General features: G+C 40.7%; 1 protein-coding gene across 4 annotated transcripts in view; it reads left to right on the top strand.

Moving 5' to 3' along the window:
* Positions 1–304: 304 nt before the first annotated feature.
* The window catches only part of LOC121321985 (CDK2-associated and cullin domain-containing protein 1-like), a 129845-nt gene continuing 103268 nt past the window's right edge, over positions 305–26881 (top strand). For 2 of the 4 annotated variants that reach the window (XM_041261375.1, XM_041261373.1), the window contains exons 1-3: positions 306–799; positions 1642–1768; positions 5278–5380. In XM_041261375.1, the coding sequence (XP_041117309.1) occupies positions 505–799; positions 1642–1768; positions 5278–5380 (525 nt within the window). In that variant the 5' untranslated portion in view covers positions 306–504. Of the gene's footprint in view, positions 800–1641; positions 1769–5277; positions 5381–26881 lie in introns of all 4 variants that reach the window. The other 2 variants (XM_041261374.1, XM_041261377.1) reach the window with 2 other exon arrangements.

Here is a 26881-nt window from a genome sequence, read left to right as displayed (position 1 = left end):
GTTGGCCAACATTTCCTATGTTTTGGAATCTTTAAACTTCACGGCTAGTCGTTTCTAGGTAGCACAGAGATAGTCAATGTTATTTCACAGTTGGTTACATTATGTTGGGTGGTGGGGGTATGTTTAAAATACATTGCTGGCCACGCAGTCCCTCGGTTGAAACCATATCCCCGTCTCTTCCCAAGGTCCTTTCGTCTGTCTTTGAGAACTAGAATCGGCACGGGTCAAAGAGTTAATCCCATAGATCCAATGTTCGTCCCTCTTGACTAAAACACTACATTTCCCAGAACACACAGCGAGGCAAGCTGCTGCAAATAGTGTCGCAACACATATGAGAACGATATATGATAGAGCAAAGCATCAACAACACATAGCAAGGAGTTGGGGGAAGGAAGGTTGACAAGATGTAACAATTTTAAACATAAAAGCAGCATATATCGCCCAATTTAATGCAGGGCGTCCGAGCATCGCCTTACTGTCGAACCACTTAAATCGTCAGCCAGAATGGACGAGAGCATGGACGAGGATGGGGGTGTTGAAATGATGGACGACCACAACCACAATAACTGGGAGGCCAGTGCAGATGCTTACAGACAAAACCCCCCAAATCCTCATCAGCAGACCGGACACGCTGGGCATTCTACCGAATGTGAGGCCGAGGGCTCAGCCCAGCCAAGCAGCGGTGCACACTCATTGACCGAGCCGGGGAATGGAGTCGGTGATTCTGCTGGAACTGGTGCTAGTGCTGCTGCTGCAGGAAAAGTCACTTTGAATATTAACAGTTCGACCTCAAAGTTTTGTAAGTTGTTTAACTGTGTAGTTATGAACCCTGCGTTGAGATACAATATATCAGAATTGATTGCTTACTGTTTAGAAAGTGACACAGAAAGTACACACACTACAGTGGTTGGACCACATCGTATAATTCTAAAGACGTTCACCCCAAGTTATAGCTTACGTCTAAGTATGTGATAATAGACTATCTTATTTGGTGCATTTTCTTTATCAGGCATTTTGTAAATGCAGGTAATCCTTTCATTCCTTAACATGTACATTCTGATTTGGTCACACCGATATTTGCTTGTCACTTGATGTGATCCACATTGTTTCAGTTTGCACTGTGGCCAGTAGGGGCAGTTTGTGATTAACTTACTGTGATGATAGAAAACAACACTGTGTCACTGTCCCTGCAGCAGTTTGTATAAAAGGTTTATATTAAGTATCTGAAGCGGTGATGTTGTACCACATTGAGCTTTTAGTACTTGTTAGGGATTGAAATAAAATTTAGATGCATATCAGTTTGATCCATTCCTGGTTTTACAATGCTACATCAGAACTTGTTACCTATATTCTGGGGCTAATCAAGCACATATTTAAACCTGGAGTGAGTGAAACTGCTTTGCCGTAGGAATCTTATTTCCATCCCTGGTAGTCTTAACTATCGCTGTTGAGCTACAGTGGAGTCTCTCGCCTCCCGTACGTACGTATGCCTGTTCTGTATATATATAAACTTATCTGATTGTGAATTTGGTTAAGACACTCCTTTGCTCTAGTTATTAGAAATATCACAATGGGTAAAAAAAAAAAAAGATAACTGCCACTATTCATGAAGAATCACACTCGACTGTCCCCTTTTTTCAGTGATGAATATTATAACCACAGAAGACTACAAGAGCACATATTGGCCAAAATTGGAAAGCGCCATTGAGCAGCTCCTGACTCAGAACCCTCAGGACTACATCCCGATCTCCTATGAGCAGATCTATAGGTGAGAAGGACCTGCAGTGACCTGGCTCTGCACTGTGTGCAGTAAAACCAGCAGGGAGCCAGTGCATGTGGCTTTTCTTATGCATATCCTAACTGTAGTTACTAAACTACAGGGTGTGCCATAAATTCAGCACCATTGTTAATATTGGTAGCCATTCTGTTTCTTTAAGGTGTGATGTGTACTTAAGCAAAGAGGATTCGGGTCATTTAAATGTGGTGCAGGAAGTCAAAGGGTTGTAGCTGCACTATTTAACAGAGAACTTTAAGAGGCAGTATATCAAATTGCCTGACTTGCAGGGCACCCTCATTACAGCACACATCTTGTTATTTATGCACAGCTGCTGTTCTGAAAATCGTTTTCAGGGAGTTCTTGGTATTGTTTGGTATAATGCCGATGTCGTTATTCTGAATGTATTTATCTGCTGTACTGTGCTTGCTGTGGCGAGATTAACAAATTACCTTCTAATAGAGGAGTGTCTTGGCGTATGAGCTTGTTCCTTTGTGAAAATACATAGAGCCTATACAATGTACGTTCATGGAGTGATACAGTTACATAAGTGAAATGACCACAGCACTCCATGAACATTCATGGCGTAGCCTCGTCTTTTTATATAGCAAGCATAATGCATGGGAAAAACCCCGTGCTTTAACCCTAAATTAAACAGCTGAATTCAAAGCATTACTATCTTTGATAAAGCTCCATATCTGCTTAACAAAGTGGTGTAATAGGAAACAATTAGTTTGGTCATTATGTATCTGAATGAAACCATGAGATTTTGTTTAAAAAAAAAAAAAAAAAAAACAACAAAAATAAAAAAAACCTCCACAACACTGAATTGAAAAAAAGTTATTAAACGCTTGATTTCTCGATACTTATATAGGATTTATTTTTTTAGTTCAACTTTCCATGGTAACATAGAGCTGTAAGCTAATTTTGTGATAAAAAACAAATGCAGTACAGTCAGGACTCACATATCCGACCTTGAGCGATTAAACAAAAATAGGTTATTTAAATTTCTGGTTATTAAATTAAACACCGAAACCGACTTTGAACGACATAAACTGCACAATGTCAATCGATTATTACACAATTAAACTTAACGTCTTCTTTATGCCCACTCATCATAAAAGTTACTTCCGCATCCCAGCGGTTCACTTGAGGCAAACTCTGATAAGCTGCTCTGGGATCTGTAGTCAAGGGATCCTCCTGACCTGCCATCCTGTAAAGCTCCCATAATGCATACAAAACGGCATCACGTGAACGAGTGTTTAAATACTGTAAATTGAGAAATAGTGTTTTTTTTTTTTACACATTTATCAGCCGCCTTGTTAATGACATTTTGTTCCTCAAGAGAAAAGGGGCGGATATTAAATTATATAAATAAATATAGGTCAGTACACGTCAGATTAATCACCCTCGAAACCGAACGTTCATGGATGTTCATATAAATATGTATTTATAAGTGAACTACCCAAAGGTATTGTATTGGTTGACTGGCACTCATTTGTTTGTATCTGTTATTGTTGACGCGTTTTTTCATTTTAGTTAGTCAGCGAGACAGGTTATGAATTACATTTTTTAAAAAAAAAATAAACATGTTTCAAATTACTATTTCTTGTATTACGTTTCATTTAATATTATTAAATGAAACTTAATACAACAAAGATTGACCACCTGAAACAAAAGATTGTAAAATAATTGTTAATTACTGACAATTTTATAATATTTTGTTTCAGGTTTCCATTCTTTCTTGTATTACATTATATGATTATTAATTTATTATTATTATTATTATTATTATTATTATTATTATTTATTATTATTATCTGTTCTGCAGCATTATCAACCCCTAGACCCTAGATGATCTTCAATCCCTAAGTTTCTCGAATTCTCTTCTAAAGTCCACAACTCTCGTTGCTCTCACGAAACATTCTACACCACATGATGAAATAAATTTACCGAACACCATACAAATATATAACCAAATACGACGAAATCATCAACTGAATATATGCGACACACAAACAATCCAAACTTTCAAGACAACTTTTTTCAATAACTTCAAAAATACAGTTTCAAAAATAGAAATAAAGAATTTCTTTGTAAATTAATCCTTGGATTTGGATTAAGGGGGGGGGGGGTTCAATTGTTATTAAATTTTGACTTCAATGACGGTTAAATGCGTGTGATGCATATCTGATTATTTCATTTTGGCTTGTTCCAACCATTGTCCATTTTTTAGGGAACACAAAGATACACTATCATACATATCTGAAAGGACTGTGTTTTTAAAATAAGTAGGTTTCAGATTCAGGATTCAGATTCAGATGTCTGTATTGGTTTTGTTGGTACAGTACTATATTTAACAGAAGTAGTATTTTAATTCAGAACGATATGATTCTGAAAATATCACTTGCCAAAACTAAAGAGACAACATGTTAACTGTAATACAGTACATACTTTTAAATCTGGTACGTATTGTAGCAGTATGTAAAATTTGCCATTAACGACCTAATGGCAAAATAAAATCTAAATGTCATCCATGCACAGAACTGCGTAAAACATAAAAGGCAATGTAATTTTGCAAAACCAAAAGATAGGGTTTTCAGAATTAAAACAGTATCCCAAGTCAGTATTCAAAATTGGAATATAGTGCTCGATAAGGCTGTAATGTCACAGTTGACTTGCAAATGAAAATGCTCAAAAGCATTAAAAGATTATAGATTTAAAAAAAAAATCATCACAGTAGCTACATTAATGCCTGACTGTTACTTAATAATAATAATAATAATAATAATAATAATAATAATAATAATAAGAATAATATAAGTTTTTATTTTTATATAGCGCCTTTCTTATTGGACCACCATCACAAAGCTCTTCACACGAGACTAGTGTGTGTGAACGATGCATCAGTTGCAGAGTCACTTACAATAACATCTCGCCCAAAAGACGGAGCACAAGGAGGTTAAGTGACTTGCTCAGGGTCACACAATGAGTAAGTGGCTGAGCTAGGATTTTAACCGAGGACCTTCTGGTTACAAGCCTGTTTCTTTAATCACATTACCCTAGCTTGTCTCGTTTGCTTAGTTTTGGCTGCATTTGCGTCAGGTGAAACTGGAGGAAGTGCTGTGTACCAGACAGACTCATTTGGCATTAGAGAGAATTAAAAAAAAAAAAAAAAAAGCGGGCTGCGACGGATATTCAAATAAATTGTAATTTTGAACAAATGGGCTTTGCAACAGAAAACTGGTGATGGGTAAATGCATTCATTTGTTACATATGTATAGTGGAGATTGATTTTATTCTTAACACAAGGGCGGTAAAACGCGATTGACTTGTATCTGAGTAACAGATGAGTGCTGACTGTACACACATACTGTGAATAGAGTATAGCGTGCTGCTGTAGGTGGCACTGTGGGTTAAGCATGACTGTGCTGTGCCAGTGGGGATGCATTCTTTTGTTTCACAAGAACACCCGTCTAGTCCTCTTCTCTTTTCCCTTTCAGCTGTGTGTACAAATGTGTCTGTCAGCAGCATTCTGAGCAGATGTACAACGATTTGATACACAAGATAACGGTTCACTTGCAGCATATCTCCCAGGAACTGGAGGTGAGTCTCCACACGGGTTGGCACAGGGCATACCTGGGGTCAATTCTGATTACAATCACAATGCTATTTTGTTCCATTAGTTACAAGTATGTTGCAGTAATTGCAAGTACAGACCAGAGTAAGGGCGAATATGTAAAAAGTCGGATAAATGAATCCTGTTTTAAATACCATTATACACAACGGTAACAATTACTGTATTCACACAATTATTGTTTTGAAGTACAGCTTTGTTTCAAAAGATACAGGGTATTAATGCTTGTGACAGAATAGCTGTCTGCCGTGTGGTTGCGTGCATTCACTGCTGAGTGACAGGCAGGAGATTTAGACGGAGGTTGAAGTTGATACGCCTCGCAGGTGAATAGGATTTATTTACATATTAACACACTGAACAGCTCATGTGACACTACCAGCAACGGTAGCGCACGGAATACATACAACACAGTGTATGAAAACTTTGGTGGGATCTGCAATCTCTTAACTAATCTTCTTTGTTCAATAGTAAACGAACTGCGGCTACTCGCCCGGCTCTGTCGGCGGTTTCGACTTGCTTACTCGCTCTTCAGTATCCAACTCTGGTTCTGTCTCTCTGTCTCATACACATACACATGTTTCAGTTTCTTTATCCCAGCTGGTTTTACAGCAGCCCTGAGGTAAATAAATAGAACCTTTTTATACCTGACGCCCCACTGGATCACATCTACCTGCTGATTAGATTCCACACCTGGTAATCACACACAGCAGGCAGGCTCTCCCAGGAGCATCAGGTACTTTGATTAATTACAATAAATACACACTATTTACAATATACATTTACACAAAAACCCTCTTCATGCCAGTTCTGTATACACTTAAATTCGTGTCTGATGATTTCCATTACGTGAGAGTAGATGTTGAACTTCATGCTGATTTGAACTCTTGCCAAGATAAACACCAACTAAGACGTAGCTATGCAGTAAACGAATGTGATCCATCTGCATCTCCATCTGTTTGCGTTGTTTTTTATCTGATGATGTAGATATCCTTCTGTCTGGTGTTGATTGCTGAAGTGTAATGCTGGCTCCAGGGATCAGCTCATTTTGCTTCCCCAGTGCATCAGCACACACAATGGCTGCGATGCTGGCTCCAGGGATCAACCCAGTGCGGTCTCCTCAGCGCATCAGCATGACAACTGTCTGGATTGAGCTAAGTAGGGTACATCTCTGGGGTCTTCAAGTGGGCACCTTCCATCTTCTGTGTTTCGTTGACTAGCCCAAGACACCTCAAGAGGGCTCAACAGTGATTCTGGCTTCCCAGCATTACCTCTCTCCATCCCCCACTCAGCTCAGCAAGCTTACTCACCTGTACACACATCAGCGTTGCTTTCTTTCTATTGTGCATGAGATCCCCATCCAGAATCTTTCCTTCTTAACCACAGCCAGTTGCTGCTCCTTTGCGCTGCTTCAGATAAGTTCTTCACTGTGCAACGCAACTCTTGGCCACTTTTCTTGGTGGTTGCTCCCCTGGACAGAGGAATATTGTCTTTTGTGTGTAATACTTTGATGGAACTGGTCTGTCTTCCAATGTTAAGGCCAAACATAGCAGCACCTGGTCATGGCGCCAAGTAACCCGTCCTGGGCTAAGACCCACCTTATATCCTGTCAGAATGTGCCTTAATTTTGCAGGTGATGAACACAAAGGACATGAGGGATCTTCACCCACCCAGAGGTTTAGGTTATGACCCAAGGGACTTTTTCAGCCTGAAAAAAGAAACAAGGACCAGGGGTCACAAATGGAGATTAGATAAAGGGGCATTCAGAACAGAAAATAGGAGGCACTTTTTTACACAGAGAATTGTGAGGGTCTGGAATCATCTCCCCAGTAATGTTGTTGAAGCTGACACCCTGGGATCCTTCAAGAAGCTGCTTAATGAGATTTTGGGATCAATAAGCTACTAACAACCAAACGAGCAAGATGGGCCGAATGGCCTCCTCTCGTTTGTAAACTTTCTTATGTTCTTATGTTCTTATGTGGTGATGGGAGAACATCACATGCTTATCTGATGAGGAAACTGATCCTACTCTGTTCCATTGTCCATAGGTCTTGCCAGACGATCTTGTGTTGTTCCACACTCTCCCATCTCATCCATTCTCCTTCTCCATTCTCATCCTGATCCTCTCCTCCTGCTTTTGCACCTCATTGACTACCAGCTTCCTCTGTTGAGCTAGGGTTGCCTTGTGCCATGTAGGAGGAGCTGAACTGAGACCAAGACCTCCCTTTCCATGCTGAACTTGCCCCATAATATCTCCGATTCGAAGGGCAGCCTTAGCATCTTCCACAGCTTTCTTTGCAGTCCATTTTCTTCCAGATTTCAACACAGTTTCTGCCTCCCTTACACATTTGTTGCGTGAATCTACTAATGTCATTTCCATTCAGACTTTGGCGCACTTAAACTCCTCGGTTAGAGCAGAGATTGGTAGCTGCAGTATTCCTTTACCATAAAGTCCCACTCTGCTGAGGCAGCATGGAACTCAACCATTTCACTGCTTGTTGTCTAACTTCTCCCACATGAACTGTGTCCTTTAGATCCCCGTCGTACCATCTCCCTAGACTTTTCACTGGCTTCTCGGACGCTGTTGGTATTGGCTCACCATTAATGTAGAACCTTTTATCTACTACTTTACCTTTAATTATAGAGATGCTCCTTGATTTAGTGGGCTTGAGTTGCATTTGTGCCCATTCAATGTTATTGGTTAATTTGCCCAATAACCGATTAGTGCAGGCTACTGTTGTAGTCATTGCTGTTATGTCATCTTTGTATGCTCCAATTGGTGGTAGTCGCATTCCAGAAGCCAGGCACTCTCCTCCCACTACCCATTTTGATGCCCTAATACTTACTTCCATTGCCATAGTAAAAGCCAGTGGAGAAATGGTACATCCTGCCATTATTCCAACTTCTAGGCATTACCATGTAGTGCTGAATTCTGAAGTTGAAAAACTAAATTGCAAATCTCCAAAGTAGGCTTTCACAAAATTTGTTATTGTCATCGGTACGCTGAAAAAATCAAATGCTGCCCAAAGAAGTGGCACTGAACCATATGCATTAGCCAAATGCAGGAAATCCAGTTTGGGCCTTGTTTTGATTGTAGCTACGCGTCCTTGTGCTCGCTCAGAGGACTAGCCGCACCATGGCTGCTTCAGCCGGGCCAGCCGTATACATCGAGGCTTCCCTCTTGTTGGGTTGAGACGTACGTGTGCTGCGCGGACCCTCGCCTCTGGTGTAGGTCGCTCAATCTACAGACAGTGTGCTCTCCCTCATTTGTTCTGTAATATTTTAGCTGTTTTTTATGTAAAAACTGTTTTGTGTGTGTAAGTCATTCGCCCGCTGTGGCTTCGGCCTTGTCCCCCTGTTGTATGCTATGCGCTGCTCAGGTGTGTGACCACGCTGTCAGGGTAGGCACCGTGCACAGCTGCCCTGATGTTTTTAACACAGTGGTGCGTAAAACTCTGCCCGTGCTACTTCGGTACCATAGTGCGCATGGTGCTTATTGACTATAAACCCGCCGCGGCTTCAGCCCTTTCCCCCTGTTGTACTCTATGCTCTGCTCAGGCGTGTGACCACGCGGACAGGGTAGGCAACGTGCCTAGATGCCCCGGTGTTTTTTTAATACCACGGTGCGTAAGACTCTGCCCATGCTACTTCGGTAACACAGTGCGCACGGTGCCCATTGTCTCGCTGTACCGATATAGGCTAGCATGCCGGTGCTGCACGGTCCTCGGTGCGTGCGGTGCCTGTCGCTAGTATGGGATCACAGTGCTGCACGGTACACGCTGCAAGTAGTGCACAGCGCTCGGGTTACACGGTGCACACAGTGCTTGGCCACTGCTTCAGACCTAGCGCAACAGTGCCTCGTTGCCTCTGCCTGTAGACGGTGCTCCACTCTGCTGTAGGCTACGCGCTGCCCCGGTCGTGTGACTGCGCATAATCCAGGCTAGACACCCCTGTCCAGCCACTATGCTGTGTACTCTTTTTCTGTGTAACAGCCTGCATCACTTAGCTCTGCTGTGTTCCGTTGTTGAGTTGAATTTGCCAGCTTGTGTCAGCCCGCATACTCGGCGTGCTGTTTATAAAAACAAAATAGTCACACACGCTGCCGTGGTGCCATGTTATTTTACACTCACAAGTGTTGTTGTGTATATGTGTTTTTCTTTACTGCCTTGCAGTTTGAAAAGAAAAAGTAGTAGCAGCATGGTTCCTCTACCGGACCCCAGCTCTGCAGGGTCCCACTCTTGAGTTGAATCAGCAGGCTTATTTTAGCCCGCCTATTGGCGTGCTTGGTCACCCGCCTGGCATGGGGAATGTGTCACTTTGTTCCTGCATAACACACCTCAGCTCCTTGAGCCTGTACTCCACTCTGGCATACGCTATGCGCTGCCACGTGGTGTGACTGCACACGGTCCAGGACCAGGTTATCGCTGCCCTGCACCATGGTGCAGCACCGTGCGCTCCCCTGTATTGCTCTCCTTATTGCCTACTGCAGTCACTCGAGCTATGTATCCACCCCGGTATATGCTTTGCGCTATCCCTGGTTGTGTTGACTTCAAGTCCTTGCCTTGGTGCTTGGCGCCACAGCATGTTAATAACACTCGGTGTCCCTGATGCTTCGGTGCACCAGTAGTGTATTCTACCTCACTCAGTGCCCTCGGTGCATCTGCACCCTTGGTGCCTAAGTGCTTCAATACACGGCTGAGCCATGTGATGGCTCGCCAGGCCATTGTCCTCATTATTACACTGGACCGGGAGAACCTGTTCCACGTTTCTCCAGCACACAGGTAGTATCTCCGCTCCGCCTTACAGGGGAGCGTCCTGAGTTTCCGTACAGTGCATCGGCAAGTGATCAGGATGATGAGTTGCCTGTACGACTGGTAGATCTGCCCAGTCGCAGGAAGGAGCGGTGGCCCACACAGCTATTTGTAATGAAGCATCTGTTTGAGGCTGGGTCTCCCCTTAACGATGCTAGAGCCAATTAATAGTAAGGTTACCTGTTGGACGACAGAATAGCAGCTCTCCAGCACCAACTCTCCCTGTTTCAACATGGATTGAGGGTGTCCCTTGTCTTGTCTTGTGCCATAGCAATATCAGCATCGGGATGGGTTTACTGTGCATGTGCCCGCTGCAAATGTGGCTAAATGCATTCCATCTGCATCCCAAGTGCGACAGACAGTGCTCGGCAGCCCTGCGCTGGTGGAGGGTTACCTCTCCCCCGAGCCAAGGAGTCCAAATGGGAGTAGTTTCCAACCGGACGCCTCGAACTCGAGTTGGGGCGCGATCTGCAAAGGCAAAGGAGTCAGTGGACTCTGGTCGTGCCGCTGGGCGTCCCTGCATATTAACATGCTGGAGCTGTAGGCAGTGTTCCTTGCCCTCCAGCACTTCCTACCCGTGATGCGGAACAGATATGTGCTGATCCGCACAGACAATAAATCTGTGGTGGCGTATGTCAACCACCAGGATTGCATCCGGGGTTGCATCACCTAGCCTTCAGGCTTCTGATTTGGGCCCAACAGAACCTACTGCCCCTTCGGGTGACGCATGTTCCGGGCATGGAGAATCAGGCAGCGGACCTTCTCTCGAGGGAGGGCCCACATCCATCGGAGTTTCAGCTCCACCCTTAGGTGGTGGAGCGCATTTGGGAACAATTCGAGAAGGCGCCAGGTCGATCGACACACTGACCCCTATGGTATTCCCTCCACCGCTGCGGCGGTTCACTCGGCGTCGACACCCTAGCCCATGTATGATCCAGAGTGCTCCTTTACACGTTCCCACCTCTGCCATTGCTCCCGGCCTTTCTCGAAAAGGTCCAGTCGGAGAAGGAGTCAGTTCTCCTATGGCCCCCAGGTGGCCCAGGAGAATCTGGTTTTCATCTCTGTGCCAGCTATTGAACGGCCCGCCCTGCGAAATCCCGCTTCACTGGGATCATCTCAGTCAGACGAGAGGCACACTTTGGCACCTGGAGCCTGTAGTGGCTCCAGTTGTGGGTCTGGCCCCTGAAAGGGACCGCTGGTCAGCCTAAGGGCTGTCAGACACAGTCGTGGGTGTGGTGCAGAATGCTAGGGCGCATTCCACTAGGTCACTGTATGCCTAGAAGTGGAAATATTTCCAAGATGGGTGCTGTACCAACGGTCATGACCCAGTCTCCTGTCCCATGCCCGTCAGATGCGCTTGAGGCTGGCAGATAACCTTACACACGGAAGGTATACCTAAAGGCTCTTTCTGCTTGCCATGCCCCCGTTGACTCAGTGTCCCCGGGTGTGCATTTATTGGCTGCCTGGTTTCTCTGAGGCGCTCGGCGATTGCATCCGCCTAGGAGGGCCACTCTTCCCGAATGGAGCCTTGAGATTGTACTGGAGGCTCTCACTCAGGCCCTGTTTGAGCCTATGTACTCCATTGAGTTGAAGTATCTGTCCATGAAAACAGCCTTTCTCTTGGCTATTACCTCCGCAGAGTGGGTTAGTGAGGTGCAGGCGCTGTCTGTGCATAGCTCCTGCATGCGTATTTGGGATGATGGTAGCAGAGTGTCACTGCGTGCAAACGCTGCTTTTCTCCCCAAGGTGGTTACAGCCTTCCACGTGAATCAGTCCCTAGAACTGGAGTCCTTTCATCCGCAACCGTTTGCGATGGAGGAGGATAAGAAGTTGAACCTTCTCTGCCCAGTTCAGGCATTGAGATGTTATGTGGATAGGACGAAAGCGCTGCGTCAGTCTGAACAGCTCTTTGTCTGCCATGGAACACGGACCCTGGGACAGCCCCTCTCGAAGCAGCGACTGTTGCATTGAGTTGCGGACACAGTCTCGACTGTGTATGATAGTGCTGGCTTACCCCCACCTGGGCGGATAGCCGCACATTCCATGAGAGGTGTGGCTACGCATGGGCTCTCTTTCGAGGTGCCTCCATGGCTGAGATTTATGATGTGGCTAGCTGGGCTACCCTGCATACTTTTTCCAGGTTTTTCTGCCTGAATGTGCCCTCTGTGGGCACTAGGGTCCTCGAAGTTGCACACTCACGCTGACTTGGCGTCCCTCATATGCTGCCATTCTTTCTTCCCTCGCGACAGCTGTGCTACACGTTTTCCATAACGATGTTTTGGTGGCCATCAAATTGAAAGGGAACGTTGGTTTACCTACCGTAAACCTAGTTCCCTGAAAAAGAAGACGGCCACCAACCGCAAGGTCGCTTCGGTCGGCATCACGGTTTCGTCCCGAAAGAGAATTAATCTCCCCTGCGTGATGGTTTAGTACCCTCGGGAGGTGGGACTGAGGGGAGAGGACCTATCGGAGGCTTTGATAGAAAGAGCTCAGTGACACCTACCAATAGGCAGGAGTGTATCCCACAACGATATTTTGGTGGCTTCAGGGAGTCAGGTTTACGGTAGGTAAACTAACGTTTTATTTTGACTTAGACATTGTAATAAGCAGCCCTACACTGTATCCTAGGATACAGCAAATGTTTAGACATCAGAAGATCAAGTAACGTTCAAACTCGGTTCTCTGTCTCTTCACAAACACACTATCACCTGATTATGTTGGCCAATCAAAGTTTGATTTATTGTGGCAATTGCTGGGCATAGTAAGTACTAGCTTGATCAAAAACTAAACTGAAATACTTACACAAAAATATGATATTTTTAATGGATGAGGAATGGGGAGAAGTTTCTGAATATTCAAAAGAAAATGTATGTTTTGAAGTATACAAAAAGCAAAAATAGCAGAAGTGGGTCAGATGAGGCAGAGGATGCATAGCGCTGCAACATGTTCACACTGATAATAAAGGAACATACTGAAAAATAACCAACAGATTAAACTAAAACAAGAAAGTGAACAGAGACAAGCAGTCCATTTAGGTGGCTTTTACATGCGCTTTAATAAAAAGAGCGCAGAATGACTGTTAATTAGTTAGTCAGTGCTGTGCTTTGCTGAACAGCCAGTGTTTATTGCAGAGAGGTATGTATCAGTGACTTCATGTGACAGTACTGTCCATCCATCAGCTAAAACACTGCCTAACGCAGATACTCCTAAATATTTGACAGAAAAGGATGATGCTTTAGTTGGTAAACTTACATGGAACACATTGATGGGAATGACCAGTGTGATTTTTGACCTGTCTTCTGATGGCTTGATCAAGTTCTGTCAATTTTCTTTTTATAATTTCAAGGCGAATAAACCTAGCTTGTTTTGTGCTGATGTCATGTTCATAGTCATTGAGTGTAAATCTGTTGATACTGTATCTGTTAGACATAGCCATTGCTCACATCGTTAACGAGTGTATAAGCGTTGGTGGTGGTGGTGGTGGTGGTGGTGGTGGTGGTGGTGGGGGGGGGGGGGGGGGGGGGGGGGGATTGTGCAGATTGTGCTTTATCAGACATGCCAGGGACATTAAATCTAATCAGAAACCAGAACTGCTACACATCATATTCCACATGTTAAGGGTGGATACTGAGATATGTGTACTTTAGATTGTTCAGCTGCTCTCGTTTTGGAGCCAATTTTGACTAATAGTGGACTTCAATTTAAGTAAACATATTTGCTACTGATGGAAGTTAGTTTTCACAGAATACAGCTAATTCCAATGATCAGTGGCATGTTGGAATTGATTAAAAGGGAATGGGAATTAGAGTTGGGAATGAAATTTGAATTGGAAAGAGTTGGTTTTATAGTGTTTTTTTGCAGTTTCCACTACCAGAACATAGCTTAACTATTGTACCACTGTGTATCCAGGAGATGGCACTGTATATCAGCCTACATGCATTGCTAAGGCTTTTAGGTTGTTGAAACACACCTACTGTTGAAGATTGAATTGTTCATATAATTGAGTCTTTATAATAATACATATAAAACTATGAGCTCTGTTTTTTAAAATTTCTATTGTACCTTTTAAGCTTTAATGCAACTAGTACTGAACATCTTTGTGCCCGCATCCTTATACATGTGTAAAAATAATAATGACAATCATTGAAATATTTCTGGCTATTAGTCATTTATTTTTGTTTTCAAACACTAAAAAAAAAAAAAAAAAAATTAATCCACCACAATGTGTTATGATTATCAGAATCATGGGTATACATTGAGGCAGCTGTCCATTTCTGTGTGTAAAGTTTACGTTTTTAACACAGCGACTATACATCATGGCTCTAACTTTGTGTTACAGCCATGGCGGAGGATTTGTGAAATGTTTTATGAGGTTAAGCCAGCAGCATTTGGAAGTTATTCATCAAATCCCCAGCGGTACAGCAGTGGTTTTGATTCTATATGCTGTTTCCTTTCACGTGGCTTGAACTCTGCACAAATAGTGCAGAACGTACTGGACAGGTGTTACTCCTTAACTGTGTGCATTCACACGATATGGGGTAGAGTGTAGCATACGCCAAGGTGGATACACAGGCTCGAGTGGCTGCGGTTAGGCACAGGAGAACAGTACAGAAAAGCATGGTGCTTCACCAAGGTGCAGCATGGGCAAATGATTTGGACCGCGTGCAGTCACACACAACCGGGGTGAAGCACAGTTTGAAGAGCTGCGGTAGAGTAGAGAGAATGTACTGCTTGAGCAGTAAAGAAAACACACAGCAACAACAAGAAGCTGTGGGGTAGAATAGTCACCAGGCCAGGCGGGAGAACTGTGAAAAATATATTTATTTTTGGCCAAGCGCACTGATCAGCAGGTTGCGGCAGAGCCGGGTCCTGGTGGAGTGATCACGTGTCTCGTTTTTTAGCTGCAATAGTAGGAGAAAAAACACACACAACAGAAGATGCTGCATAGTTAGAAAGCAGACTACAATTGCAAAGTGATGCAGGCTGTTGAAAAAGCGAGAGAAATACTAAACGAAGCGCCAGATGCCGAGTTTCTGATTCGGGTAAAGTGGCAAGCTGACTTTCAGCAATATAGATACTACAGGGGAACTCCAGAAAAAACTTAAGTGAGAGCTCTTTCACACAGGCTCAGCACAATAACTGGGAAGGTTTGTATATGTACCTGATGTTAGAAGCAAAAGAGGAAGTGAGCTCCATGGAGTGACTGTTTGTTCCCTCGGGAGGCGGGACTGAAGACGTCACTCCCCGGAGGGGCCTATCGGCAGCTCTGATATAAAATGCTCAGTAATATCTGACCTGTGGCAGGTAGAGCCCAAAAGTATTGGTTGGTGGTCGTCTTTGAATGGAAAAGGAACTGCATATACTTTACTTTGGTATTTAGATTTTTCATGCTGAAGCATTTTGAGTGTCTTTCTTTCAAGTAGCTGCACACACTATGACACACACAGTGCAGAGCTGTAACTTGCTAACTCCATTATTACTGCAATAAAGGAAACCTCACACCGGTGCCTCTTTTATATTGATTTTTAGTCAGGAATGACAGTCACATTGTGCCGGAGTCCCGACTAGACAGGCTAAAGTTTGTAGGGTTATTTTGTTAGGGGTTTGTCAGGACTAAATCTTTGTTATGAATGTATTAGATAAATGTATGATCCCTTAGTTTTGTGATTGCCCTCTCCAAATGCGGTTTCTCTAATGGGAAAATCACCTGAACAATTTGAACAATAATTTGCTTTTCCAAATACGTCAAAAGACTGTACTAAGTTACTAATGTTGTTTTAGAGTAATGTAGGTCCTATTTATTTCTGAGCCGGCTCTGTATTGAAACATTATGAAACCTGTTCAGTGTGCAGAGGGTTACAGCCCGCTTTGCTGCTTCATGTGATCATTTCTGCTTTATTCTTTGCTTCTGATCTGCGGCTGGGATGAAGGACACCCAAGCTGAGGAAAATCGCAGCAAATAAAATAGGTGTCAGTCATACATGATCTAGGTTCTCCCCAGGCCCTTTCAGGCAAAGTGGTTGTTGCCACTGGGCTGAAAAAAACATATCTGCCCATCTTGCAGATGCTACTGTGCCTTTAACAATAAGGATTGGTTGCACTTCTAGCAGACTAGATCACTTGCATGTTGGTGGTTGAAGAAAAAATCTTGGAACGACATGACAGCTGTGTTACGTCTTGACATAACATTTAACCAATCAGAGAGTTGAAGGGGCGGGTTTTTTGTGTTAAGCACTTCAAGAGGCTAAAACGTTAAAATGACTGCTAAAAAAGTAGCTGATTATTTTCAAAGCAAAAATCGTGACAATGAATGCAGGATTGTCAAAATAAGGCGGCGATTGTCACAGTCCACTGCCTAATACTATATTTGTGCTGGCTACTTTATTAAAAATATTAAGATTATTTTCGGATATTATCATTCAGCCAGTTTTGTTGTCGTCTTATTGTACTGTAAGGTGATATATAGGACACAATAGCTATACATATGCACCAAAAAAACAAAAAAGATACCTATCGTGATATTGTAAAACTATGTACCCAGGTCTTGTAAGAGATATTGGGGGTTCGTACGCCTTTTAAGAAGAAAGGCGTGATGGGAGATCAGCTTAACACTTGTTAGCTGATATACAAATGCTTAAGTGCTTAGGTGCTGGATTATTACACTCCGGTTTTTAGGATGGTAACCAAACGTGTGCGAGTACTGTTGTGTAAAAAAAATAAAAAAATAAAAAAAGAAGGTTAAGATGAACAGTTGCATTCAAAAAATGTAGAACACGAAAAACAAAAAGATGGGCATTAACAAAATACCTTGAAAACAATTTAAATGAAGCAGTAAGCTCAATAATTAAGCTAAAAAGGAAGTGAAAAGGTTATCTACGCTATCTTTACCCAGTCAAATCGCCTAAGTACTAATGCCTAAGTAAGCACAGTAATTAACCATAATAAAAAACAGTAATGAAAGAAAATGTAGAACATATAAAGTTAAAAAACAGATCTAGTCAAAGAAAGACATTATTCAAATTATTTGTTGTACTATATATTTAAAGTAAGGCAAGTTTATTTTTCCAGCTATAGTGTTCTACTGCCCGGCTGTACAGAGTTCCTGGGGAGAACCCTGGAATTGCTTTCCTATTGTTAACTTTTGATCAGTGTTCCCTCTAAGCTTTTTAGATACATAGAAACTTGCAATGCATTACCCTTTTTTAATATATTTTTGTTGCATTATACAATTTTGAAACAATATCCCAACACAAGTATCTCAACAATTTTACAATTTACTTTAAACAAGACATTTATTGTGGCTCTGTCTCTGATTTTGCATCATCTTCTGATCCTATGCAGCCATGTCAGTTACTATCATAGATATTGTCTGCATGCTTAACTGATGGCCTGCATAAAATTGCTTTATACTACTGCATAAAACACTGGCATCTGTACTGCCTTCAATTGTAACCATCTCTAAGGTGCTTTCACACAGAGGAGTTATGATGCTTCAGGACCACCACTGAAGCGGCTTATAGGTCTCTCTGAATTGCCTGTAACTCCACAGAACCATCCATATTGTATGCTGTCTCTGAACCACCTCACTATAATATACCGAGCATCAAAAGAACTTATCACTATTATAACACATTTATTTTCGGAAAAAAAAAGAAGGTATATAAATGATGGACATTGACGAAATGTTTTTGGTTTCTTTTTAATCACTCGATCATTCATCCTTGACCATGACAAGCTTGAATGACTATGACTGAAGCATATGCACTTAATCACCTAATTAGTATACAGTTGATTGGACACTGGATATGGAGTGATTTCAGCTGTTGAATTGCAAGCTTGAATAAAAGCACTAAAGAAAATCACAGAAAAGAAAACAATATGCTATGTCTGTCAAGAGAGCAACGCCTTCGTGCAATCGGCATGTTGGAGACTAGGCTAGGGCAGCGTACTGTGGCTCGTTGTCTTGGGTGCTCGCAACCAACAATTTCAAACCTGGCGAGACAGTATAACCAGACACACTTTATCCATGACAGGCCACCAACTGAGAGACCAAGAGTCACAACACCTGCCAAATTGAAAAGTCACTGCACCTGCTCTGTCCTTTTTCGATCACATCAAGTGAATTTTATCCAAATGTAAGTGATACATTTCTTTTGATGCTCAAGTATAAGTGATAGGTTTCTTTTGATGCTCAGTATAGATAGTAAAGCACCTGAAGACACTTCAGACCTGTCATAATGTTTATAGACATCACTTGGCTCATTGCTGGCATTAAAATAAGCAGGAAAAAAAAATTATGTTACAACAGTTCAGAAAACCAAATGTCTAGCACAGTTGTAAGAATCATATTTAGTCTTCTACTAACATATTAGTTCTGTCTACAAATAAAGGTGTTTTGAAATTACCTGTTTAGCTTATTACTCTCATTTACAATAACAATAAAAAATATGAAACGGTTTAGTACCAGTCCAGCAATGTCATGTGAGAGTAATCCTATGTACAGTACTCCACAAATTAAGTTGTGTTTTACTGGCATAATAATAATAATAATAATAATAATAATAATAATAATAATAATAATAATAATAATAATAATAATAACCAGGATAAAATATGAAACACTGATAAAAGGCGTGTTGACTGACTTGTTGGTCTAAAACAGGTTCACCTCTTATTTGTTTCTTTCCTAATTCTGCAGTGTTATTTGCAAGATTTAAAAAGAGGTGTGTCTCCAGACAGAATGACTTTATGAAAACCTTTCCACAGTAAAGTGATCAATTTCCTTTAAGGATTGTATAGCATGAAACGTAGTTTTGAGCTCATTTCTTCGTCCTCAAAAAATATAATTCAATTAAGAAACGGCTATGGTTTAAAATTGCTAATTATAGCTTCATTAAAGGCAGGTAACGTCGAAAGAAATAAACTAAACAGTAATGAAATATGCAGTTAATTTAGCTTGCTTACATTGGGAAAGCTCTGCCTTGAGCACACTATCTTGGATCTTAGTTTTTCAGCATAGAATGCAGTGCTTTGCCATTGTTTCTGTCTTATTTGCTTTCTTACTCTACATGTTTACGACTGACATTTATGATATATAATGGCATTGACTTGTACACGATCACACGAATTACAGCAAAACTTTAAGGATACTATCACACCATAATATAGATAGTCCAATTTCTTTTAGCTCTGTCTTAGTGAAACATTGCTTTTTTATCTTCGTTGGAGTAGCCACCATGTTGAGTTTCAGCAGAGACATGGAAGGAAGTCACATTAAACCTGTCATAAAAATAAATAATGGACATGGTATGTCTGCTAAAATTACTATATACTTAAATGTGTATTTTCGACTAATGTGCTGATTACATTTTTACCAGTTTCAAAACGCTAGAAGTGATTTCTGAAATGGAAGGTTTTTAAAAGGGAAATGAAACAAAAAACCACCAAAGTGTGAGTAATGTGATTTTTATTTATGTTTACCGGAGTATTTCTACTTCTAAGTAATGCAGGAAGATTGTACTTCAGTATTCAGTTATACGGCAAGTTAAAAACTGTAACGTTCATGAGCACAACAGAATCGCCAGAAGCCTCTTTGCCCGCCCTGTACCAGTAAATTCGCTGGTGACCGAGCAAGCTCTGCACTAACGTGACATGTATGTTTACAGAGAGAAATCAGAGAATCAGCTGCAAGACGGACACAAATATGCTTATGGTAATGCTTTGTAAGAATGGTCTCAAAAGAATAGTGTAGTGACTTTGGTATACAATTTATTTATATATAAATTCGTCTCTAGGCGCACTGTTTAAGAACGGCCAAATGTTAATAACTGAGACATACCATATAATTCGGTGATATCATGTAGAACTCGGATTCCCTTGACAACAATTGACATCCACATGACATGTCAGAAATATAAAACAATCGTTTATTTAAGGGAAATAATTTTAATATAAATTTTAAAATATAATATTACAGAAAGGAAAGGCTATTGGTTAGAGATATACGTGAATAGTAATATGCAGTTCATTGATTCCATAGTCAAACAATTACAACGACCATAACGTCATTAACATACATGGTTAATATACTAATATTGAACTATGCCTTATCACACAAAGTGTCTACTTTGCATTAGTGTTTTCAATATCCGTTTCTTGTTGTAATTGATCATGTCAATATGCATGAGAATTAATTTGACTTCCCATTCCGAACGGAATCCAGCATTTCAGTACCTAATTTAGCAAATTAGTTTTACCATGTTAATTTAGTTCAGATGTGATGTACCAAACTAATAATATGTTATCAACCTCAGTTGATTATATATTCAAATTGTCATGGGGCAATGATGAAATTCTCTGCATTTAGGAGGCAACTTTTGAGTTGCACATTCCAAACAAACATAATACGTTTCTTACACACTCTAAAACAGGATGTTATATTCTATTCCTAGAACAGTTTATCCAATTAACTTGATAGCATTGGCTTCAGTTACTTTCACAAGTCATAAAGTATTTAATGTTAGACATGTTGAATACTTATCGATTTCTATATACAGACATCAGTCTGTGTCGATGAATGCTGCAGCTCTCCAGATCCGCAGTTCCATTGTAGATGATACTTTGCTGTACGCGTTGTATTGTGTAGGCTCGCAATACAAATGGTTCTTTTCAAATGAAGATCAGATTGTTGATCTTCAAGGCTTGCAACATTATCTTTGTTGGTGGCAGTTTTCCCACTGGGAATAGTTCCGTTGATCAGACGTAACTCGGTTCAGCTAATGCGTTGCAATTGAGAAATAGTTTGTAAAACTGTTCTTGTGGCAAGTCTTCTATGTGGCTTTGCTTCAGTTCCTTTTGTGCAGATACTTGGAAACAAAGACCCACTTTCCAATTAATGCAGTATCCTGTTTACTGATCCAGTCTCTCGTAGGACAGACGGTAGGGCCCTTCCTCAGAAGATGATTCTAGCCATTATTCAGAACATTGGTTCTTCCTTGCCTTCTGTGAATTTGAGCATTTGGGCTCCCATGCCTCTGCAACTTTGTTCAGAACAGTGTAGCATTAATTTTGTTCCTCCGATCTTCAAGACAACTTTAGCGGGAGGACACTACTTGTGCACACTTCCTTTGTGGTCAGCACGCATGTCTGGGTGCAGCAGCGCGAGCAACTTTGCAGTTTTGTTCAGAGCAGTGTAGCATCCATTTCGTTCCTTCGAACCAGCCACCTCCTTTGCGGTCAGCACACTTGGTCAGCACGCATGTCTAGGCACACAGCAGAAGCTCACAGCTCACTTCGAAAGTCAGCGGGTTTCGTGTTTCTCTCTTCAACCCTGTGATTGGTTAGTCTGGGTATTTTTGACAGGGCCTGAGTCCACGTGAAGTGTTTTTCATTGGTTGTTCTCATACCGACGCGTCCCCTTGTTCTCCATTGGTCCGCTATTTCGCCCCTGTCGACTGGATTTACGACAAGGACTGTTTCTCGTCTTAGTGTCAAGGTACTCAGAATTGTCTGGAAGTTGCCCTCAGCAAAACACTACTGGCGCCAAAATGACTCATTCACTGACAGGTAGAGATAACACACTTGTCCAGCAGTTAGTTTACGACTCTTTCTAAAAACATTCTTTGTCAGTGGTGGAGTTTGTAACCAGACCAAGAAGACACAAAGAATGGTTTAAGATCCCCTCTGTATATTCCAATTCTGTTACTTTCCCGTACAGAATGATATGATGAGCCCCCTCTGACGCTACAGTTGTCACATGCACACTTTGACCATTCCTGGCCGTAAAAACCTGTAGCTCTTGCAAAGTTGCCATTGGCCTGTTGGTAATCTCTATTTGATCAGTCTCCTTCTTGCTGTTTCATCCAGTTTGGAGGGACGGTCTGATCTAGGCAGGGTCTTGGTGGTGCCGTACACCTTCAACTTCTTAATAATCGTCTTGACTGTGCTCCAAGGCACATTCAAGGCCTTTTGATATTTTTTTATATCCATCCACAAGAACTGCTGAATTTATCCTGAAATCATGTGAATCACTACAATTTAAAGGAGAACCCAAACACATCTACCTAACTTTATGCCAAATTACCCTTTTATACATCTAAAAACAGAATTGATCAGTCATTTTCAAATTTAGGATTAAGAAGTTGCTCACTTTTAGGTTAAAAGTACATTTTTCACACTCCGTGACCAATCGGCTCCATGATGTCAAAATGGTTGCACTTGTTCTCTGCCCATTTTGAGTAGCAGTGCTACGAAGGAACAGCATTTGCTTGGTCCTGTTGTATCAAGCCTCGACCTGAGAGTCGATGCGTATCTCACAATTAGACCAAAGAAGAAATCAATACCATCTCATCATAAATGTGTGAGCCTCTCGACAAAATACGGCGGGCTAAGCAGGGTCTGATTTCGATACCAGTGAGGGCTTGTCTGTGGGTATGCCTGCTTGAATGTCACCGTTAGATTTATTGGCGTTAGCTGCCGTTTCTTTGACCCACGAAGCGGTTACCAGATGGAAGATCAGCATTTTGAAAGAGAGAGAATAAAAGGGTGAGTAACCGTGTCATATTGCCCCTTGCTCTATGTATAGTTATATAATCCGCTCTTTAAATATTATATATTAATTATTGTAGCAGATACTCATTTTTATTTTAATATTTTTATATGTGTTTTATTTACAATATTTGTCAGCAGACCCGGTGCATATTTTATATTCATATTATTAGGTAAGGATACCATATGCAATGCACAACGTTAGAAAACAAACAAGGAGAAGTACAGCACACTGTATCACCTGATTGCAATGTAAAATGTACTATTTTAATGGAAACGCATCTTCATTACAATATTTTTTCTGCATTTGTGTTGTTTGCTAAGTTTAAAAAGAGGTTTGTCTCCAGACAGAACGTGTTTTACGAAATAAGTGTTTGTGTTTCTCTCGAAATATGTGATTATTCAGTGCAGAATGCAACACTTGCATCCTTTACCACGAGAGTAAAGTGATCAATTATCTTTATATAGCTAGAAAAAAAAAACGTAAATAGTTTTGACATCACCAGTTATCTTTTATTTAATTAAGAAAAGGACATGGATTAACAATGCTAGTTGCAGTTTTTTTACAGGAAGGTAGAGGGAACAGAAATAAATGTTGAAAAGTAACAAAAGAAAGACATTTAACGAACTATAAAACTAAATAATATAATAATTTGTTTTATAATCATCGTAATAAGAAGGGTTTTATCCAAAGTGACTTAGATTTGTACCAATTTATACAGATCGGTGTTTTTTACATACTGAGCAACTGACTCGGTGATGTAGGCTGCCTTGCTCGTGTGCAACAGCAGTGCACCCGGGATTGAATTGAACTTTCCATAGTTTTTTTTTTTATTTTTTTAAATAACATTTAATAAAAAATGATTACTTCAGATTAATCGGTATGCAGTTATTTTATACACGTTGTAGTATTAATACAAATAAAATAAAATAAAAAAAAAATTACCAGTCTGCTATGTAGGCGATCGCCATCATCAATGTCCGACTCTCTTTCGGTTTCATACGGCTCAAATTGATATGGCTGTATGCCACACACACCAACAACGAGCCCACTGCCATCAATAAAACTGCCCTCCCAATTATAATCATCACTTTCGTTAACTTCTGAAGAAATACAGTCAGTGAAATGACAGCTTCTCTCCAACGTGTTTTCAGATTTCACCGTCTGTTTCTTGTTGGAAGAGACCAGCTGTAACGCTGTTTGTAACCCAGAAAGGAGTCATACAAAATGCAATATTTTATATTTTTATATCAAATCAGAATAGGAAGAACATTTTTTTGTGTTTTATAGAACAAAAAATTGCGTTTGGGTTCCCCTTTAACACAGGTGGAGGCCACTTAGCGATTGGGTCACCTGAGCTAATTTAGGGTTGCTATTACAAGGGAGGTGGACACTTATCCAACTAAGCTATTTTAGTTTTTACTTTTAACTTAATTTTCTACATATTTCTAGAATATTTTTTTCACTAGGAAGTTGTGGGATAGGATGTGTAGATTAAATGAAAAAAAACAAAAAAACATTTTAATTCTAGGCTATAAGGCAACAAAAGGTGTAGACTTTCTATAGGCACTGTATGTATAGAGAGCTCCTTTTCACAGGGGGTAGGGTAGTGTATTGTACAGTACTTTGTAACAACTGTAAACCGCACTGGATAAGAGCATCTGCTAAATACATAATAAATAATGTTAGTTGAGCAAAGAGACAGCACACCTCCACATAAACACATTTGTTGAAAAAGAATAACTCTCCTATATATGCTTCTATTTTTCACCCAATTTAGAATCCCTGAAATGCTGCAACAGTCTCTAAGGAAGTGGGTGTCAATGACGAACGGAGAACCAACTCTTATTTTATCCCCCAACCATAACCCCTGTATTTCACCTCTCCCAAATACACATATAACATAAAATCGTTACATACTACTTACACTCGATGTACTGTATTTAACTATTCTTCAGTTATCCTCCCGTAATTGTACTGTGCATTACATTATTGAAACGAAAACCTTTGATATAAATGACTAGAGATACTAGACTACTGATTTCTGTAGGCCTATTTATTTGAATATACAGAAGTAATAGTCTATGTAAATAAGTAGCATTTGATATAAATACAGTATGAATAACCATATCGCCCCATGCTTAAGTATTACTTTTAGTGCAGAGGGAAAACAAATGTAGGGTACCAGGTTTAATCAGACAATAGATGACAAATCTCTGCGATTTATTTTACTTTCTTTTCTGCAGGAGCATACTGTGGTTATGAAATTAAAACATGTTTCACCTATTATAAACAATCAAGCCACTTTTAAAATATCATACTGTAGTCATGACAGCTATACACTTTCATAACAGTCACGGGCGCTCCAGAGCTCATTGAAAACTTGCATTGCTTTACACGCGAAGAGCTCAGAAATCACTACTACGCATGTGCTCCAGGGGCGAAAGGCTTCAGCACCCCAGAACCAATTGGAAATGCAGGCTTCTGATCTGTTCCTCCCATCCTATTACTGTGTGTGGCACGGGTGAGAAATATTATTATTACTTATTAATTTAAACTGGTGGGGCGGCGCCCGTATACACGAGCCGCCATTGCAATATATATAGCAGTGACATGACATGGATATGTTACATGCATGCAGCACAAACTATCCTTTAGTTAAACATACATAAATGAAAACAGTGAAAAACAGACGGAAATGGTGCTGTGTGTAAAGAGTTAAAGAAAAGAAATTAAGCACTGGTTTAAAAGAAATGCACCTTTTTCTTTTGCTGCATTAAAAAAACTATCAAAATGAAACCCTGACGTAAAGTTACAAGTCTCAGCACATTGCTTAAAGTCAATACTTAACTGCCCAATGTATGCATTGATCACACAGATCATGTTTCAGTTACGCACAGTTCAGTGTTGTTTTTCGTTCTTTATAATATTACCGGGGGTCACGTTTCACAGCTTTCCTGAGTCCAAACTTAAATAAATGCGACTGCCATTTAAAAAAAGTCACAAAGTTCTGTGTGTTTTTTCCTCTTGTGATTTTTCTGCATTGCAGATGGTGCTACATTTGTATTTATTACCGTTCATTAACACTACCCTTGCAGTTCAATCTTGGGCCTCTCTTAAGAAGATCCTGCCAGCTGTGTCATTTTGTGTATTCAAATAATGTCATCAGGAAGCCAGGCTGAGCAGAACACAGACTTCCAGAGATGAAAATCACAGAAACTCACAGGAGCATTAACTGCACCAAAACTTTTTTCATTATTTTATTTTTTTTTCACACAATGCAAAACAACCATTAGTTGCTGGTGGGCCAACAGTAACTTGCATATGGTTACGTCATTAGCTGATGTGTTAATGTATTCACCAAGGTGGCTGAATGCCATTAATGTATTCACCAAGGTTACTTTTAATACTGTTATATAGAATAACTGTTCTGTTGGTAGTGTATAAGAATCACATGTACGTCCAAAACACAGACGTAACTCTTTCAGAGAGGATTGAAAGGTAAGGATTGTCAGGAAGAAAAGCGAGAAAAAACAGCTCTTTAAACACTGCTTTAAAGCAATTGAAAATAACTGAAGAAAGGAATAGGGTTCTTAGGATGGGAAGTTTGCCTACATCCAACAGATTGGTATTTACTATGGAAGTTGTTTCACCTTTAATGCAACTACCATATGATAGATTTGCAGAAATTAACTTGTCTATTGCCACATAATTATTTTTTCCACATGTATTACATCCTATGTAAGCCCGCAAAAGGTGCAAAACAATAATGAGGTCGCAAAGTGATTTCTAAAACCTAATTTTGGCTGCCGAGTATATCGCTTTCAAATGGTTTGTATAAAATGAGCCTGTGCAATTATAATTAGTGATATTATTATGCCCCTTATTTTGCCACTTTTGAAAATCATACTGATTGTGTAAAATATGTAAACAAGCACCCCGGAGGTGAGTTGGAGAACTTAGCGGAGGCGGGTTATTATTGATCATCAGAATTTATTTAATGATAGACGGCAACACGACGAAATTCAACCTGTGTGCTATGGAAGGCCATCACCGTCAAAAACTAATTTTGAATTAATACATGTATTAATTACTACATGTATTAAGTCATTACA

The sequence above is a fragment of the Polyodon spathula genome, chromosome 10 (assembly GCF_017654505.1).
Source record: "Polyodon spathula isolate WHYD16114869_AA chromosome 10, ASM1765450v1, whole genome shotgun sequence".
Lineage (NCBI taxonomy): Eukaryota > Metazoa > Chordata > Actinopteri > Acipenseriformes > Polyodontidae > Polyodon > Polyodon spathula.
Note: the sequence above shows the minus strand (reverse complement) of the source record. Positions and strands in the feature narration are given on the sequence as shown.